The sequence below is a fragment of the Tiliqua scincoides genome, chromosome 6, assembly GCF_035046505.1.
Source record: "Tiliqua scincoides isolate rTilSci1 chromosome 6, rTilSci1.hap2, whole genome shotgun sequence".
In the NCBI taxonomy this organism is placed as follows: Eukaryota; Metazoa; Chordata; class Lepidosauria; order Squamata; family Scincidae; genus Tiliqua; species Tiliqua scincoides.
The window spans coordinates 68,041,253-68,060,940 of NC_089826.1; the positions used below are offsets into that span (position 1 = coordinate 68,041,253).

Below are 19,688 nucleotides of genomic sequence, written 5' to 3' on the forward strand. Positions count from 1 at the left end.
CAAGGTCAGCTGCATATTTCTTGGACTTCAAGAAATGTGATGCTGCTTTTTCCATACCCCTTTAACCTCTGTTTTTGGCAACAGGAGGAACTTGATGACTTTTCTCTGTGGGCTAGATTTAGCCCCGAATCTTCCAGTTGTTGACCTCCAAATACTATTGACCTCCGTAGAGCAAAATGTGCCTTTATTACAGTTTTGATGGTTTATCAGCACTGCACAGCAGTGAATTTGACACTGAACTGGTAAGAGTAAGGGCCTAACCCTATCCAACTTTCCAGCAGCAATGCAGCCCCAAGATAAGGGAACAAATATTACCTTGATGAGGCCTCTGTGACTGTCCCCCCACCACGGAATGCAGTGCATCCTCCGTTGGCACGACTGCATCAGCACTCTAAAGTTGGATCGGATTGCGCCCTAAGTTGTGAATTGGAACTTTTCTGATTCTCTGGCAGGACTTCTAGCATGAGCCCGCTAGGTGTCTTTAGGCCAGTGGTTCCCAACCTTTAGAAGCCTGTGAACCACTGAGGCAAAAACTGGAAATGTCATGGACCACTTGTGGCTGTGGAGAGTCTAGTCTCTGCCCTCTCTGGTGGTCCGTCTCCCAGGAGCTCCACCATGACTATCAGAGAGGATGGAGAATGGTCTGCCCATAGCTACAGCGGACACTTCAGTGGTTGTGGCTGTGGGCAATCCATTCTCTGCCCTCTTTGGTGGTCCATGGGAGATTGATCACTTCCAGTGTCTCCCTGTGCAAGATGATATTTTTTCTGAGACCTTGCGAACCACTTTTCAGAATCTTGTGGACCACAGGATGGGTAACAGTGCTTTAGGCAAACTTCTCCCTCTCAGGTAGTAGCAATATGGCAATGATAATATTTGCCTTATGGGTTGTTATCTTGATAACATCAAGATAATGCGTATGAAGCGCTTTTGCACAATCTGTAAGTACTACGCAAAAGTTAAGTGGTAATGGTTTTGTTGTGTCTTGGTATGTGATTTTTGAAGGTTTTTTCAGTGTTCACAACATATTGATCAGAAATCTTTCCATTGCAGTGTCATGAGTGGGAGCAGGATCAGGTTTGAGGTTTTGAGGACCTGGATTGATTTTGCCACTGACTCATGCTATGACACTGATGATGTCCCAATGCTATAATTGCCTCATGTGGAAAATGAGCGTCCTGAGACTTGAAAAAAGAAAAGACGTTGAGATGTACAGATAAAATTGTTTAGATTCATGTACGGATAATGACTTCTATATTGGATGAATAAGATTAATAGAAGGAAGAGGTGGGAGGGAATGTACATGCTTCTGCTTTCTTTTGAAAAGCACTTTAATAGTACTGGGTAAAACCTGCATGCATTTGGAAACATAGATACATTCCTGGCTGTCCCTTTCTCCCAGGCTCAGGCCTGCTATGTTGCTTCATTTTGTCATATGTGTAGCATGTCTTTGGCTGTCACTGCATATCCCCAGTCTGTTTTAAAGGGTGATGTTTCGCACACGTTGATTCTGTCTGTGTTATGTCTTGGCTTGCTGTCTACTGGAGCGTAGTTTGCCATTGGTGTTCCTGGAAGGGGGGGCGAAACGCCAAGTTTTTCAGGCTGCTGGTGTAAAGCAGCCCTTCCCCCTGTCTTCAGAGCCAATCATGACTGCGAAAGCGTCTCTTCCACTTTGCTTTTGCAACTGCGACTGGCTCTGAAGGCGAGGGACAGGGGCAGCTTTACACTGGTGTTCAGGCACCTTAAAAGCATTTTGCCCCCCCCCCGGAACACTAGTGTAGATTGCTGTTATGTGGTAGACATCCTATTATGACTTCAGAATGAGAGGTACAAAAGTGTGAAAACAAGACACGTCTATTTGAGGATATCTTGGACAGTATTTCAGTGTCCAGTCAGTTGTGGGCCAGGGCCAACTCTAGAAGGGTGCAGGGCCCAGGATGACTCAACCAGTGCAGGAGCCCCCTATAATGGCCAAATATATACAGTGGGCCTTTCTTATCAGTGGATTTGAATATCCATGGAGGTTGAGCTCATTGCTGGAGGCCCTCAGACAACCTCCTGGATGCAACCAAAAGTGGCTTTCTTCTCCAAAGCCTCCTAATCGATGCGCCACCCCACCCCCCACTGGATACATTATGCCGCAGAATGGGAGGGGGAGAAGGGTTGTAATATAGTATTTTTCCTGAGGCACCCAAATCTTATGATGTATATAAAATACTATTTTAAAACATAAGTCTCATAAAACTCTATGACAGCCAGGAAATTGAAATACTTTGAATCCCCCCCCCAATGCACAACTTAGTATTTAGCCTCTTAGAACAGGTTTCTCTCTCATTTGGTAAATATAAGATCGGAGGAGAACGCATGCCACAGGACTTCATGCACCCTCCTCTGTGGGAGGCCTTGATATATACTGATATGTAAAGGGCATAAGATGTGGCAGGTTATGAGAACATTATTTAACATAGGACAAAACTTCATGTGCTTTCTTCCTTCCTTAAAGGCTCAATCCGATATGCACATACCTGGGAATAAGTCCCCTTGAAATAAATGTGACTTCCTACTTAGTAGAAATGCAGAGGATTGCCCCCCCTTCTCTCTAACTCTGTCTAGCCCCCAACATTTTGCTGCAGAAACAGACCAGCCCCAGCCTCCCCCTGTACTTCTAACTATTGCTGCTTCTCACTAAAGCACTTGCTTGCAACAGCAGCACAGGGAGACAGAGAGGCGAACCACTCTGTAGGGCCCTTCTAAGTGTGGGGTCTAGGGCAGCCACCCCCTGGGCCTAGGAGAGGGGAGTAAAGGGGGTAATTTGTACCCAGGCCCAGGGTCAAAAAGGGGGCTCAGGAGCCAAAGGACGGGGTCCAGAAATTTCCTGGGATCTTACACTTTCCTTTCTACTCAGATTTGTTACCTGTACAGTATGCTGGGGACACTACCATGAGCATGCAGCTGTAGCTACTGCAGTTACTGTCAAGCCATATATGATGGGACGAGGAATGCATACATGACACTGCTTAATACAGTGTCAAATCTGGGAGGATACTGGACTGCTTTAGTAGCTCTTTGGCTTGTGGATCTGCTTACCATGCAGGAATGTATAGGAGCTAAGGGACACAGCTGCAAGACTACAGCTGCTGCAGAAGCAAATTTTGGTATGCACAGGACACTTTCCATTCTAGTATGAGCCTAAATATAATGATGCTAATTTTCTGCATGATTTTCTATATTTAAAATTTTTTAGAGAGACGTAGGAGTGTGTTTGGTTTTCTGTATTACTGTATCTAGCTGCCAATGCCACATGGATGGGTAGACCTGGGCTCCAAAGACTTTTCCAGCTGTCTCTACCTTCCCCCCCTGCCCTATTCCCCTCATCAATCACCACTTCCCCTGCTCTGTTTCACCCCTCCTCCTTTGCAAAGGGGCCTAAATGAAACTTTGTACCCCCTGATAAAATTTCTCTATGAGGCTCTGGCCACCCCAGTTGCCCTCCCTAGGGTATGGACCTTGTTAAATTGTTAAATTTGGTACCCACATTTAGGGTCAAACTACATGGAGTGCTTAAAGTGTTACTGTGTTTCCATTCTTCCATTTTTTTTATATAATATGTTTTTACCCTGCCTTTCCTCTTGTTACATGGACACCCAAGGCATCTTTTTAAATAGCAGCCACATGGGGATGATCCAGACAATGGTTTGTTTTTTTTAACCTATCCCCCTCACACTTGCTCCTCCCTTACACCTGCTGCTTTTCTAAGTGGGAAGCTGTTGTTGGTATCAATAGCTGCTGTGGGGGGAGAAATTTTTTATATAGGACACAGGGTGGGAAAAGAGGGTTAAAAGCCCCACTTCCATGCTGCAGTTTCAATCCAGATATGATCCGGTCCCTATCTTAAACAAGAAAAAAAGATAAAAGCACAATGATGCTTTCAGTGTCCCGTGTGGTTTAATCCTGAGACTCGCATACATTTCTGTATACGATTCTGATGCTATAGCGCTACATTTGCATATTCTATTTTCTGTGAGGTTGCCTCAGATACATGTGTTCTGTAGAACTTGCTGTTTTTTACAGCTGAAACTTATTTGAAAGATTTATATTCCACTATGACAAAAGCTCAAAATGGCATGCAACACAATAAAAAAGTTTACAATAACTAAAAACTATATATATATATATATATATATATATATATATATATATATATATATATATATAAATGCAATAAGATAAAAACCAACAAGGCAATACATAGGAACAGCTGAAAACACCTAATGACAACAATGAAACCACAAGAGCATAAAAATAAAGCAACAAAACCTATAAGCAAGGATGAAGGAAAAGGGCTTCAGGAGATTTATCCCTTCTCAAAACAAAAGATGAAAAGCATAAACATCTTGGCAGCCAGAGGAACAGAACTTCTGAGAACATCTGAAACTCTGGCTCCAATGATGGTTGTGAATCCTCAGTATTACAGCTGGTCAAACTGGCCAAGCAAGGGCTGGTGCAGTGAGAGAGCTCTCTGACACTGTATTATGGAAATTTGGGAGGGATTGCAATTTGAAACTCCCACAGCTATTGCAAACAAGGTGAGCCATATGCCTCTCAGTTTCTATAGGATGTTTTAAGAGAGTACTGGCTGCTGTGTGAAAAGCTTTTTTCAGCAGGAAGTTATATTGCAGCACGGCTTCTGCTCTGTTTACAAGTAAGTTTAGCTGTACTGGTTTATTTTCTAAGAACTAAACATTTTGTAAGAGTTCAGCTCTTTGAAACCTGACAAAAGTGGAAGTTTTGGCAATAGGCAGCAATGACTTGACATAGGAGTTAACACTGTTGAGCTAAATCACTGTCTTGTAAGCTCATCAGTGACCAAACAGATATCTCAGAGTGGTTTACAAATAGGTCATGATGATGACATCCATTTCCTATTGCAAATCTTTGGAACTGGGTAGTTAGAAGTATTCTGTTTCTGAAAATGTTTGTTATGTTTTTAATCGTAACGGCAAATAGCCCAACAATGCACCTATAACCCAAGCATGCATGCATGGATACAGTTGTACATATAGATACAGATAGATCAAGTGGAATTCGCCTAATTATATACTATAGAGTTGCTACTTGTTTTTCTTCAGTGCACTGCATTTTATGATTTTAGAGTTTGTTCAGTGTCTCTATTCCTCCCATGATTTTATAAACTTTGGTTATGTGCCCCCTCTGGAACTTTTTCCAAAGCAAAAATTCCTCTGTTTAGAGCATTTTTATGATCCGTTCCTCCTAATAATGTACTGATCTTTTTTCCTATCTCTTCCAACTCTACCCAGGGTGTCCAGAATTGCAGACCATAACAGTTATCTAAATAATAATGTAGATCAGGGGTTCTCAAACTGGAGAGTCATGACCCTCCAGCCTGAGAAGCCCTGTCTATGCCCTCTTAGGGGGTGGGGGATTTCAGCAACATGATCCCCAGGATTGCATTGCTACTGGGGACCAAGGGACTTTTTTCAACTTACCCCTTTCTGAGACAGCCTCTGAGGGGGTGCGGGGAGCTTTGTGGAGCCCTCTGCAGGGCTCCTTGTGCTTCAAAACAACAAAAAATGTGACCATGATCCACTTCCAGGTTGCTACTACAAAACTGGAAGTGGGTTGTGATAGCATTTTTTTCATTGTTTTGAGGTGTTGGGAGCCAGGGCCATTGCCCTGACATTGCCATTCCCCCACGCTTGCAAAGACTTTCCAGGGTTCTCAAACTCCTGGGGATCAAATCACTTTACAATGGACTCTTGTTAGTAACATAAGGTTCACTATACAATACAGTATGCATGCTGTTAATCAGAAAGCTGTTAAAATGAATGATTACCACCAACAGGACCTCATTACTGATAGATAAACCCATCAGCAATGCAAATGCAAGCGTTTGGTAGCATTTTGGCCAATAGCAGCATTTTTAGCATCATGGCTCTGTGTATGAAGAGAAGGATATAGCCAATGTCAATGGTGATGAAATGCAAGCCTTCTAGGCAGTGTCTCAGCCAGTAGCAGCATTTTTTATATTGTGGCTGAACTTAGACAGAAGTACACGACCTTGTAATTTGTGTTTTATTTAGAATAAGGAGTGAAGTAGGCACCTTTTAAAATCATGTTTTAGAGAGAGAAATAGGTTAGGGACCAATCCTATTCAACTTTTCAGCCCTGATGCAGCCATGCCAATCCTGTGGTGGCAGGCCTGTAGCCAGGATTCTAGAGGTGAGGGGGCAAACATTTTTTTGGGGGGGGGCAATTATGTCAGGTATCTATACTGGTGTGCAAAATGAAGGATAAGTATGGAGAAACATCACAGACCCATAACTAACCCAAATTTCATTAGGAGGAAATATTTTGGGTTTTTTTTATTTTGAAAGATGCATTCATTATCTGTAAAGCAATCTAACAATGATCTGCATAGAATAAATGCATCTCTCTATGCAATGTAAAATCTATTTGTCTACATAGAAATAACATGCAACTTGTCCTTTCATTTTGGACACCAGTGCAATACACAGACTTCCAACACTGCAAAAGTAAAATATATCACTAGTATTTACTTGTATTGAAAGCCTTTCATTTGCTGATGACAAAAGTAAATTTACTTTACCTAAAAGCAAGAGGAAAGATATTGAAGTAAAATATAGCAATGCCACGGAACATTAGTTTTTTACATTATTCATTACTTTTAAAAAGCAAGGTACAGAAGATTTGAAACTACCTAGTAGAGCTGAATTCTCCTATCTTTCTGAGAATTGAATCTTCTTGGAACCTTTTCCACACTTAAATTCTTGGTTCTCTTTAGCTCAAAAGCTAGGTATACTAAATTAGCCATTCCTGAGTGAGACATTGATAGTCTTTGAGGTCTGTTAATTCATGTAAGCACTGAGAAGGTCGATTCACTAACTGCTGTGCTACATGCAAAAGTTCTTACTGCCACTAACATACTGTAACAATCTTCAAAGGCACTCCTGTGTTTGTATATTTCACTGAAGAAATTTTGCTTTTCAGTTTTGTTCTTCTCAAGGAAATGTTTTACTACTTTCATTTCTTCTTTACTTGGAATGGTAATATTGAAATTTTTTAGATAATTAAGCCTACAATTTTCATCATCTAAATTTTCTGCTGCAATTATTGCCTGAAGAATCTCTTCATTGTCGTGGAATCTTTTTATTTTGGCTAGCATCCAGAATTTCAAATAAGTCAGAAGCATGCTTACTGTGGGTGTCACTACATGATGCTCTGTTACCTGTTGTTTCAGACACCACATAATCATCAAGTAAGGAATTAAATTTCCTTTTCCTTGGCATTTTTACTTCTTCCTCTTTAGCCAGTTTTGATGTTTCCTGCAGAATTGATTTCAAAGTCTCACTGTTTCTTAAGTCTTCTATGAACTTTCTGTAGCTTGAATTAAGTTATAGGCCTGCTCCAAGGAAATGTCATGACTTTGGAGTCCCTTATCTACTGGAGAAAGAATTTCCAAAATATTTTTCATTACCACTAGACAAAATCTAAATTCTTGCTTCCACATTATAAGATGGAGACCAGTGCTAAGAACCACATCTTCCTCAGCAAATCTTTTTCCATTATTTATTGATTTTAGTTCAAGAGTTTCTGATATATGTTTGTATTCTTCAAAAATTGTCCTACACACCTGAAGATGTCCTGACCCATCTCTGTTCTAGTAGACGAGAAAGAGCTTTGCCTTCATACTCAGCAGCTACTACCCCATGGGACAAAAAGTTGTATAATTCCACACATTGTCCAAAAAATTCCCTCGCCATTGGCACAACTTCAACTGCTTTAACTACAACTAAATGCAACCTGTGGTTAAAATAATGGACGTATGGAATTTCTTTCTTCAGTTTTTTTTTATTAATGCCTGGACACCACCTTTCTTGCCACTCATAACTGATGCTCCATAGTCTCAACAGATTGTTAGGATTTAAACCACACCTTCAGAACTAAAGGTTCTAACTAAAGTTGTGTTTGTAAAAGTCTCAGCATCCAAAGCAGTTGTTGTCTCTATGGTTAGCATGGATTCGTAAATTTCACCATCTTTAACATATCTAGTAGCAATTGCTATATTTTCTCTTTGATTTTTGTCTTTTGTTCAAGACAGAAAAAAATGGGATATCTGCATTCTTTATGTCATTGGAAACTTCCTCTTGAATGAGATCAGTTATTACTTTAACTATTTCATTTTGAATTTCTGGTGATTGGTAAGTGGTATTCTTTGGAATAATTTTATAAGATTCAGCTAGTTTTGGGTCCTTTTTGAGGGTATATTTGAAAAGTTTTTAAAATAAACTTTCCTCCACATGTTCTTCAATGTTGTATATTCCCCTCATTGGAAGCTCATTAGCTACAAGAAACTGAATGATTTCAACAATGCTTGAAATGTAATACCTATGTTTTTCAAGCACATTGTCATTAATAAGAGTTGAAATAGATGTGTTTGAATCAGTTCTTTGGTTTCTTTCAGACCACATTAACATAGCCTGCACGTGGGTCTCAGATGAAGCATGCTTGAAAAATCCTTATTTAGTTTTATCCAATGCAACCTTCCAATTGCTTAATCCTTTTTTTTATGTAAGCTGGCTCTTTAGTAAATGGAATAAATTGGTGACACGGATAGCAAAATGCAGCATCTAGTTTTGAAGAATATTCCAACCACTTAAAATGTTCAAACCACTCTGATCTGAATGATCTGCCATCTTTGTTCTTTGGATATTTACCAAGTTTAATTTGTTGAATAGGCTCTCCTACTCGTGCTAAATCATCAGGATTCTTCTCATTAATTGCCTTACTGGTGCTAGCAGAAGCAATGATATCTCTATCTCCACCTGTTGTTTCCAAAGTTTCTTGATTACACGAGTCTGAAGCTTTGTTCTGACAGCAAGGTTTGTTCTGACAACAAAATAGTCCATGTTGGAAGATTTCAACACTAATTCAGGCTCTTCAGAGTAAATGTCTGTTTATTTGGTGGTGTATATTCACAAATTCGCACCTGTCAACAAACCATTGCAAAAAATCACACTTTTAATGAAAACATAACCATTTGCAGGAGCAAAGAAGTCAAGTGTTCAGTGGTCACCCAACATATACAGAGGAGGGCCACACCATATATCAGGCATGGAGTTTAGGGCCTCGATCTATATTATTCCAATTTACACTAACTTTGAATTCCAATACCCATAAAAAAACTCTGAGATCTCTAGGAAAGATTCAGAATCTCAGAGGCCAGACCCTTGCTTTCCTCTCCCCCCTCCCAAAGAGCAAGGCCCTACCAGACCCAAAGAGCAGAAATTGTCCATCCAAAATCTCAGGTGCCAGAGCCATGCTTTTCTCTTCCCCTCCAAAGAGAAAGGCCTTACTAGACCCAAACAGCAGAAATGGTCCATCCAATCTTGCCTGCTCACCCCCAAATGATGCCAGAGTCACTCAGCAGCAGCCTCCAGGGTCCTGCAAAGTGCCTGCACAGCCACTCAGCTCCCAGGAAGGTGATTGAAGGCACTGAGCACATTCCCTCCAGGCTTTTTCATGCCCCCCTCTCTGGTGTCCTATGACTATCAGCAGGTCGTTATGATTGGCCCCTAAGGTGAGTTGCTAAGCATCAGCAGCCTGAGCTGATTGGAGGAGGCTGCCTGCAGGGAGGGGCTGAGCTCTCAAGGAACAGGAGCTAAATTGGAGCACATTCAAACATATTTAAATGACAAGTGTGGAAAAAATGCCGGGGGGAGGGGCAAACAGCTGGCTGGGAGGGGCAAACCCCCCTGGTGCCCCCTAGCTACAGCCCTGTGTGGTGGTGGTCAGGCAGTCATGGAGGCTTCCTCAAGATAAGGGAAGTTACCTTACCACAGGGCTGCATTGGCACAGGAAAGTTTAATAGAGTTAGGCCCTCAGTTCTGTGGCAGAAATCTCATCTACCAAGATCTTGGAACAATTACCAGAAAACTGCATTATTGGGTTCACATTGCAATACAATGGTGTCTCTTGAAAGGATCACTATCATAAAGTGGGGGTCCACTATAACGGTTTTATTCTTTTATCATTGCTGCTTCAGTGAGCTTTGTACTATGATCTCAATATCTTTTTTAGTGGTTATAATCAAGTCTGAATTTGTTGAGGCATTTTTTGGTCAAGATTTATTTTTCCATTGGAATATGTGGTTGGCTATAATAAAAAAATCTTCTCTGCCATTCTCTTGCATGCTCATGTGGCTTGGAAACTGTTTCTGGCAACATTGCTACAATAATGCACACCTTGGATCTTGAAATTACTTCAGAACAACTGAACTTAGGGCCTATGAGTAAATTTAGAAGTGGTATACATAATTGTGTGCCTTGCGTTGCCACAGCTGTGAAGTGTGATTGATACAGTTAGTTGGCAACCTTCAGTCTCGAAAGACTATGGTATCGCGCTCTGAATGGTGGTTCTGGCACAGCATCTAGTGTGGCTGAAAAGGCCGATTTGGGAGTGACAATCCCTTCCACACTGGGAGCAAGTGTAGTCTGTCCCTGGTCTGTCTGGCTGGCTATGGGCCTTCCTTCTTTGCCTCTTTGCCTCAGTCTGTTGGCCAAGTGTCTCTTCAAACTGGGAGAGGCCATGCCGCACAGCCCGCCTCCAAGCGGGCCGCTCAGAGGCCAGGGTTTCCCACCTGTTGAGGTCCACTCCTAAGGCCTTCAGATCCCTCTTGCAGATGTCCTTGTATCGCAGCTGTGGTCTACCTGTAGGGCGCTTTCCCTGCATGAGTTCTCCATAGAGGATCCTTTGGGATCTGGCCATCATCCATTCTCACGACATGACCGAGCCAATGCAGGCGTCTCTGTTTCAGCAGTGCATACATGCTAGGGATTCCAGCTCGTTCCAGGACTGTGTTGTTTGGAACTTTGTCCTGCCAGGTGATGCTGAGGATGCATCGGAGGCAGTGCATGTGGAAAGCGTTCAGTTTCCTCTCCTGTTGTGAGCAAAGAGTCCATGACTCGCTGCAGTACAGAAGTGTACTCAGGATGCAAGCTCTGTAGACCTGGATCTTGGTATGTTCCGTCAGCTTCTTGTTGGACCATACTCTCTTTGTGAGTCTGGAAAATGTGGTAGCTGCTTTACCGATGCGTTTGTTTAGCTCGGTATCGAGAGAAAGAGTGTCTGAGATCGTTGAGCCAAGGTACACCAAGTCATGGACAACCTCCAGTTCATGCGCAGAGATTGTAATGCAGGGAGGTGAGTCCACATCCTGAACCATGACCTGTGTTTGCATATACATTCTCCTTGTTGAATAAGTGCGCCCAAACTGCATGGGGAGCATTAGTGAGAACTGATCTGTACACAGCCACAGGTGACAACACTTTGCTGCTCATGGAAGCACTTATGATAGCTGCAGCACGGTGCTGCGAATTGTATAAACTGGTTCACATCATCCTTTCCCATGCTGCTGCATTCACGGGCATAATTAAGGTGGGGTGCACCTTAATTCTTTGCAGTGGCTAGTATCTGATTATGTGAACTACTCCTGATTAAAAATGAACTGCATTAGCTTCTCTGATGTGCCTATCAATTCTTAAAGTAGCGCTTCATTTTTAAAAAGAGCGTCAAAACATTTTTAGAAGGAAATTGGAGAGACTACTACTAACCTAGTAGTTTCTTCCTCTCCAGAAAGCAGATTCTGAAAGTAGTAAATTGTTGCCAAACAGACCGATGTATACAAGAATGAGACTTGTTTCTGTGTTTGCCAGTTTTTCACATTGGCTGTCTTTACATGTGGTCAAATATGGTCAAAATATGGTCAAAATTTTAGGTGCTAGACTGCTGGGGTGATAGAATGGGTTATCATTTCCTATAAAAATTTTACATCTGTGAATTTGCAACCACACAGTCACTTCAGATCAGGAGTTTATCTGTGAGAAAAGCCTTGTCCTTCCTCCAGCTCTGTCAGTCATCCTTTGGCTGTCCTCCTCCTGTTTCTTCATGTATCCCAGCAGTACTCGTCTGCCATGTGGATTTTCCATGTGGAAATCCATGTGGATTTTCCCCAGAGGGTTTGCCCTTCTGAGGCAGTAAACCCCCTGATCCCACTAATCCCTTCCTGCAGATAGTCTAGGACTCCATCTCCAACGATTCAAAACTCAGATATCAGAGAACCACATGTTTTTCCAACCAGACATTCAAAACTCATGTGCAGGATTCCAAACTCATGGATTAAGAAGTGAACCAAGGTACTTGGCTTATTGTGTATGTTTGGGGGGGGGGGTGTTATAGATAAGGAAACCCATGTGGATTTTGCATCCAAACTTGTACCACATCTGTGGGAAATACTGATTGCCACATGGGTTTTTGCACGTTTGTTCTTATCCTTGAAAGTACACTTTTGAATGTTGTCCCATGGGGGGTGGAATGTAAATGAATGGAAACTTGCTTATTGGGGAGAAAGAAACTGCTAAACTACAACCTCTTATGATTGTAACAGCAAACCGGCAGATGTTCACTGTTTTGCTGTGCCTGAAAGCAGATTTAGTATAGAATCTATTTATGCTACACTTTCCATGTTCTGTTCTTTATAGTATGAACTTGATCTCAATACCAGAGTAATTAAATGTTCTGTTTTCCACAGATGACATACCAGTGCAGGCCTCAGATAAGAAAAGACTAACCCTTTCTGACTAATCTTTAATTTTGGTAAATTCTAAGTTGCTGTTTTAGATTTACAATTTCAGTTTTCTAAACATAGTACCTGTGTACACTGATGGCTTTCAAACATGTTGTTGCAAAATATGACATCACATGACTACTTTTTTTTTTTAAACAGAATTGGATCTTCAATGGCCGGGAAAAGATTGATCAAGCGACTGAAATGAACATGAACACTATTCTAGAGGAGATTCTGATTAAAAGATCACAACAGAAGAAGAGGACATCTCCTTTAAATTACAAAGAGAGACTTTTTGTGCTTACAAAATCCATGTTAACATATTATGAAGGTCGAGCAGAGGTAGGAAGCAGAGTCCTTTTTTCTGTCCCTTAGGAAACTGAAAATTCTCTGTGTTAACTAAGGAAATATAATACTGTTTATATTTTTTTCTCCCTCTGCTGGTTTTATCTAATATTGAACTTTGTTAGTGGCTGTAATGAGTTCATGTAGTTGATACTGGGTGGGACAATCAAATCTTTTTTATTCACCTCTGTCCTACAATGAGTAAGAACATACTGAAAATATTGTTTATTAATATGATAAAAATCACAGAAAGAGAGTAGCCTTGTTAAGTATTGCACACACACAGTATATAACACAGTGGTTTGTTTGCTGCTATGATTGTATACTGAGAAGTGTACTAAGATAGTTACTTGTCTGTTGTACTTGTCCATGTGGTGTTTTCTGGTATATGACATACTTGCTTAAGTTGCTGCATGAACCATTTATGCAGCAAACTCTATTTTTTCCAAACTGAAATACTGTTCCTGCGGCATGCTAGTGAAATAAATAGCTTGCACCATAGAAAGTACATACCGTTCTCAGCTGTTTGTTCTTGCACTCCTGTGAGTGTGAGCAGTAAGAGCCTTTAGAAACACAATTTCTTCCTATTTCACTCAAGGATAGCACCAGAAGCCTTAGCCAGTATGGAAGATGTCCATGCTGCAGATTCTCTTTACATCAATTGCCTCAATTTCTGGGAGCTGGAATGGGAAGGAGCAGCAGTACAGGTGTACCTCACGTGGCCCAAAGCTTCTGTCATTACTTGAGTAGTGCAGGAAGGAGCTAACCCTCAGTAACATCCATGCCACAAAATTATTGTAAGATGAGACCTAAGCTCCCTTGTCTGAGAATACTTTCTAAGTGGCTGGCTGGGACATGGGGTACAGGAGCACTGTGTGTTGTTTGGAAGGGGGGAGGATGCTGGGGAAACTGAAGTTGACTCCAGTCTTAGTCTAAATGCAACAGAGTTGAGAAGTCCTCAGAGGAAGGAAGGGTCTTCAGAGCCACTGACTGGGCGAGGTTTATCTGTTCCAAAATGTGTTGGTTCCTTTGAAGCAGTCAGCCTGATTGAACAAGGGTGTGGAGGCAGGGGCAGGGAAGTGACGTGTTTGATATTGTGTATTATGGTATTAAAAACAAGAAGTAGTTGGAGGTGAGGGTCATGTTGTTGGTTGGAGATAAGGCTTTTTTATTTTGGGCTGTAATGTTTTGGGTATTGCAAAATTGCTGCCTGAATGAATTGGAATGTATCTCGTATGACTGCAGTACAGGATTGTGCTAAAGTATGCAAGTCAATTGGTTACTGATAAAAGTTATGTCAGGTCTGACTGAGAAAGGGCGCCCCCAAAGTAATAACAGGTTTGGAACATCAAGTTCAGTAAGGGGCATGCCAGCCTAAGAGAGGTGAACAGACCATGGGTAGGGTGTGGAAAGGGTGGCAAGCAAGAGGTCATTTTGGCTGGATCATTTCACCAGGAGACTGAAGATTAGGCCCAAGAGCTGACACATAATGTGATGAGGTAGAACTGCACTGACTCCTTGAGCCGCCTGTCTAGATGTCAAATTAGTAATCCTACTTAGTGTCATCTCTGGGTGATACAGTTCTTGTAACTTCTTCCACAAACATGCTTGTGTAGGAGGTGAGGTGCTGGAGCTGGGCTGTTCAAAGTTCTCATTCCGGTCTTGTAGCACCGTACATAACCTTAACATCTAAAATATTCTGAGTTGGATAGTGTATCTTGCAATAGGAAGAAAGGCTTCAAATTCTCTTATTTCAGTAATATTGGAACAGCTACTTGTTTTTTTGGCATAATTTAATTGCTAAGACAATGAGAAACTTTGTATCTGGAAGGCTCTTATCATACTTAAATGTAGTTTAATGCATTTTTTTTGCAATCCTTTTTACATTTATCAGAAGTGATGATGTGTGTAATTATTGCTTTTAATATTTTTTGTATTCTTTGTTGTTTTATTTTCTAGAACAGTGGTTCTCAAACATTTTAGCACCGGGACCCACTTTTTAGAATGACAATCTGTCAGGATCTACTAGAAGTGATGTCATTCACCTGGAAGTGATGTCATGGCCGGAAATGACATCAAGTTAGGCTTTGCACCTAAGCCACGATCAGCCAAAGTTCCCATTACACAGCGCACTCATGCTGCTATTTGCATAACTTGGAATTCAAGCATTCCTTCTCCAACCACACAACTCTCCCCCCCTTCCAGTGTCCCGTCTATTCAGGTCAAAGCACCATGCTTCTCTCCCACTGGGAACCTGCCCTACCCAGCAGCTTTATATTTTTAGCTCTGTATTTTCAATGGTAGCCGAGCTAGGTGCTATGTGACCCACTTGAAATTGGCTTGTGACCCACCTAGTGGGAACTGACCCACAGTTTGAGAAATGCTGCTCTAGAAAGTCAGGATAGAAATCACTTAAGTAAAATAAATTCAGCAGGAAGTAATTTGCTTCTGATTTGGAGAGACTAATGTGATTATTTATGATTTAATTTTTGAGTTGCCAATTGGTTTTCTTCGTGAATTGTTTTAGTTTGTTACTGAACTGGTTGTGATGCTGGGTGTGTTCACTGTATGTTGTTCTTGATGGCAGCTATCCAGTTGGTTGATATTTTGTGCAGTGGCTAGCCTAGTGTAAGGGACTGGGCAGCCAAAAAGTCTTTCTAAAACCAGTAGATCACAAATTTTATTCCAGGTTTACCAGAAGAATCTTAAATACCACGATTGTGGATACAGATCATCAAACAGATAAATCCTCATTGTCCTGTAAAAGTCAATTGGGAAAGGGCACCCCCAAAGTAGGGTAATGTAGGGCCAACCAGAAAGTTACAAAATATCAAACAGGGAGCAGTCCTATAGGACTCTTCAGGCAGACAGATGACAAGCAAAGAGGGGGCTGGGAAAAACAGTGGGAATATGCTGTAGGTTCCCCCCACAATATGCTTTCTGGATGAACGGACAGACAGACAGGAGGGTGCATGGCTGCCTTGACAAAAGAAACATGCAAAAAATGACAGAACTACCTAATATTCTGGAAATATAAAATCTGTACATTAACATAGTCAAGTCATCAGTGCTAACTTGAAACGTAGAGTTTGCTTCCAAGGTAGAAATCGCAGGAGGTGCATCTCTGTCACCTGTGAAATATTTATCCAGATTGCACTGCTGGAAAGATGGATATGACTGAACCCTTTGTGTGGTTTGTCTGAGAGGACCGATAATCTGATCCTACCAGGTCCATTAGAGCAAGCAATTTAATTAAAAGGTATCTCTCCTGAATGCTAATCAGGGTCTTCAGAAAGCAAAATAGAGTCAACCAAATACCATGGAAGACTGTAGACAATGTCAAATGTCTGTACAGTAACCTCCGTTTGTATTGTATATATTACCTTATGTGGAATGTGTTTCAGAATTGAAAATAATCACCTAGTGCTGAAATATCAGATGAATATTAATGCAAAAGCTTGGACTTAGAACAGATGCTATTTTTAGATATATGCTACCGAAGAGCCAGGAAACTGAAACAGAAATTTCGCAAGCTGCTTTAACTTCTTCAGAAAAACAGCATTTATCGGGGAGGAAGGGAAGCTCTGATGTCCATGCCTTTCTCCTTTCCCCAGGTCTGTCTGTGTGCCAACACCAGACAGTTAACCCCTGCTAACTGGGTAAGAGGCACACTTTCAAGTGGGTGCTCCTCTTTATAGCAGGGGGAGAGTAACTAGCCCACCTCACCCCAGCAGTGTCTTTTCTAGTGACTGTCTGCTGGTGTTCTTTTGCATCTTTTTAGATTGTGAGCCCTTTTGGAACAGGGAGCCACTAGTTGTTTGATTTTTGTCTGTAAACTGCTTTGTGAACTTTTAGTTGAAAAGCGGTATATAAATACTGTTAATAATAATTAATAATAATAACACCAAAATTGGTAGATTCCAGGGTCACCATGAGAGCTTGTTATCAAATGCCTCCCTCTTAGTTATGAGACTAACACCTGCATCTCTCTAATATGTTGTAGTGTGTGACTCATAGACTAGGAGGGGTAGGACAGGGCTCTGAGTTCAACCAAGCAAAAGAAGATAAAGGGTTAAAACATAATGAGTTTATTTAAAATACAGGAGAGGCAGGGTTGGGTAATGCAAAGAGGAATGAATAAAATGAGCAGGCGTAGGAAATGACTTTAGCCTTGACAGTACCCAGGTGTGGATCTTAACAAAAATTCAAGCAGGTGAAGCAAAACCTGCTTGTTTTAGCAAAAGTTGGTTTTAAAAGCAAAATGGTTTTCTAATGCATCTACATCTCACTGTAGATGTGCTTGCACTTGCCTTGCACTATGGATACACTCCTTGTCTGGTACTTACAACAGAAGACTGGAGAGAACTTGGCCATGCACAGATGTTATCTCTTACAAACCTAAGCCAGAACCCACCTAAGATCCTTTAACTTGATCTTAAAACCCTGACCTCTCTATTTATGACTTCCTGGGCGTTTCTGCCTGCCCTCTGGTCTGGTGGACTTGGTTGCTCTGTCAGCTGGGTGTACCAATCCCAGCAGGTGGCAGTCCGGCTGGGGCTATTGTTTTGATGGTTTCTGACTCGGACAAAGACAACACAGAATCCAGAAAGTGACTTGTCTGCTTGGGCATGCGGTGGTGGCACTGATTTCTAAAGTGTCTCTCAGAAACCTCTTTCCTACTGAAGGTTTTACATTGAGGCTTTCCTTCAGAGAAATAGGTGGTGGGGTGGGGGAAGGAGCAAAAAGAGTTGATAATTGCAGTATTCTAGGCAAGAAGGGATAAGTATCTTCTGACAATTCTTTAACAGAATGTGGAAAACGTGTTCTCAAGAATTGGAGAATAAACTCTGTTTTAAATGGTAAAGCAAAAACAAAAACAAAACAAATTACTGGTTATTTCAGCCCAGCAGAACTATGCTGATGCTAAATGCTACTGTATTTTGTTATAATGTTGGGATTTTTAGAAAGAAAAATTTGCAAACAAGTTGTTTGGTGTTTGGAAAGGAAATGCTGATTTGAGGAATCAAAGCATCCCATTGATTACACAGGCCAACGCACATTTTGCTTCCTTAAATGTTACACCTATTCCTGGGTATATTTGGGGTGCCGATTCCAAAAATGGCCATTAAAAAATTCCAAAAAAACCATTCTTTAGTGAATGGTTCAAGCAGCTTCCTCATGAGGAAGCCTACACCATGAACAATTCATGAATTGCTTGAACATGAATTGCTACAACATGAATTTCTTGAACAATTCACTAATGAGGCTATACTATATCTCCAAAACTAGACGTGATAGGACAAAACAGATGCCATTTTTGGAATCGGCACCCCAAATTCATATCAAACCGCCATAAAGTTTGGGAAAACTTTTCTGACCTTCAATTTTGTAGGCCTGTGTTACCAGAACATTCACTGTAGCAATAAAATATCGATGTTGTCCGTATAGCAACCTTGAAGCATATTTATTTTGTCATATTAGAGCAGTGTTTCTCAAACTGTGGGTTGGGACCCACTAGGTGGGTTGCAAGCCAATTTCAGGTGGGTCCCCATTCATTTCATTATTTTTAATATATTAGACTTGATGCTACCATGGCATGTGAGTGCATATACTTTGAACAAGCTACTATGTATATTCTTTTAACAATGATAGTCAATAGGACTTACTCCTGGGTAAGTGTAGGTAAGATTGCAGCCTAGGATTGTTAAAAATTTTCCTGCTTGATGATGTCATTCCAGTCATGACATCAATTCTGGTGGGTCCTGACAGATTTTCATTCTAAAAAGTGAGTCCCGGTGCTAAATGTGTGAGAACCAGTGCAGTAGAGGTATTCTGCTTTTCTACCCAGAGATACTTGAAGTGGCTAAAAGTTACAGATGGGTGGTTGTGTTAGTTGTGTAGCCTTGAAGTACTGTAGTCTTTTTGTCTTTAAAGTGGCTAGTAAGAGGCCAGCCTGGGCCTTGCTCCTTTCTGAATTAATTCAGATGTGAAATTAAACATTTTCCTTATCCAAGAAAATGGCACCCAGGCAGCCAGCACTGCTGGTGTAGAGCCTGTGTAGCCCAGAATGTCTCGCCATTAAACAGAAAATTGTAAATACTGTGCCCAGTCAGCTCTGCATTGCTTTGTTTTGCAGATCTGTGAACTGGTTTATCTTTTACACAGTTTCTTCCTCTAGGGTAGAGGATGTTGGAGTTAATGTGCACAATTTTATTGTAAATTCTACTTCTCTAGTTTTAGACTAGACTTCTCTAGTTTTAACCCATTTCTGCCCAGCCCACAGGTGTACACATTTGATCCTGTTGTGTATATGCAACTTTGGGCAGAAATGGCTTAAGGTGAGGAGGCTGATTATTCACATTATATCCTCCTCTTCCTTCAAGGGACACAAGGCTCTTCCCCTTTTTATCCTCACAACAACCATGTGAGATAGTATTTGAGAAAGAAGGCCACCCAGCAATTTGCATCGCTCAGTGGGGATTTGATCAGGCCTTCCTTACTGTTCCTTCCTTCCTGTTACTGTTCTCCACTCCGGCTTTCTAAGGAAGGGCACTTCCTATTGCTTTAAATTCTTGAATTTTGCTCTGCCATTGAAAACAAATTCTGGGAAGCTCTGTTTAAGACAAAGCTCTGGCTACATGCTTTGGAGGAGGAGAATGTACTTTGAATTGCAAAGCCC

At 41.3% G+C, this 19,688-nt stretch overlaps 1 protein-coding gene across 1 annotated transcript in view; it reads left to right on the forward strand.

Moving 5' to 3' along the window:
* Window positions 1-19,688, forward strand: part of TEC (tec protein tyrosine kinase) — a 71,842-nt gene that overhangs the window by 19,995 nt on the left and 32,159 nt on the right. Inside the window, exon 2 of the mRNA XM_066631647.1 lies at window positions 12,824-13,006. Coding sequence (XP_066487744.1) covers window positions 12,869-13,006 — 138 coding nt within the window. The 5' untranslated portion in view covers window positions 12,824-12,868. The remainder of the gene's footprint in view (window positions 1-12,823; window positions 13,007-19,688) is intronic.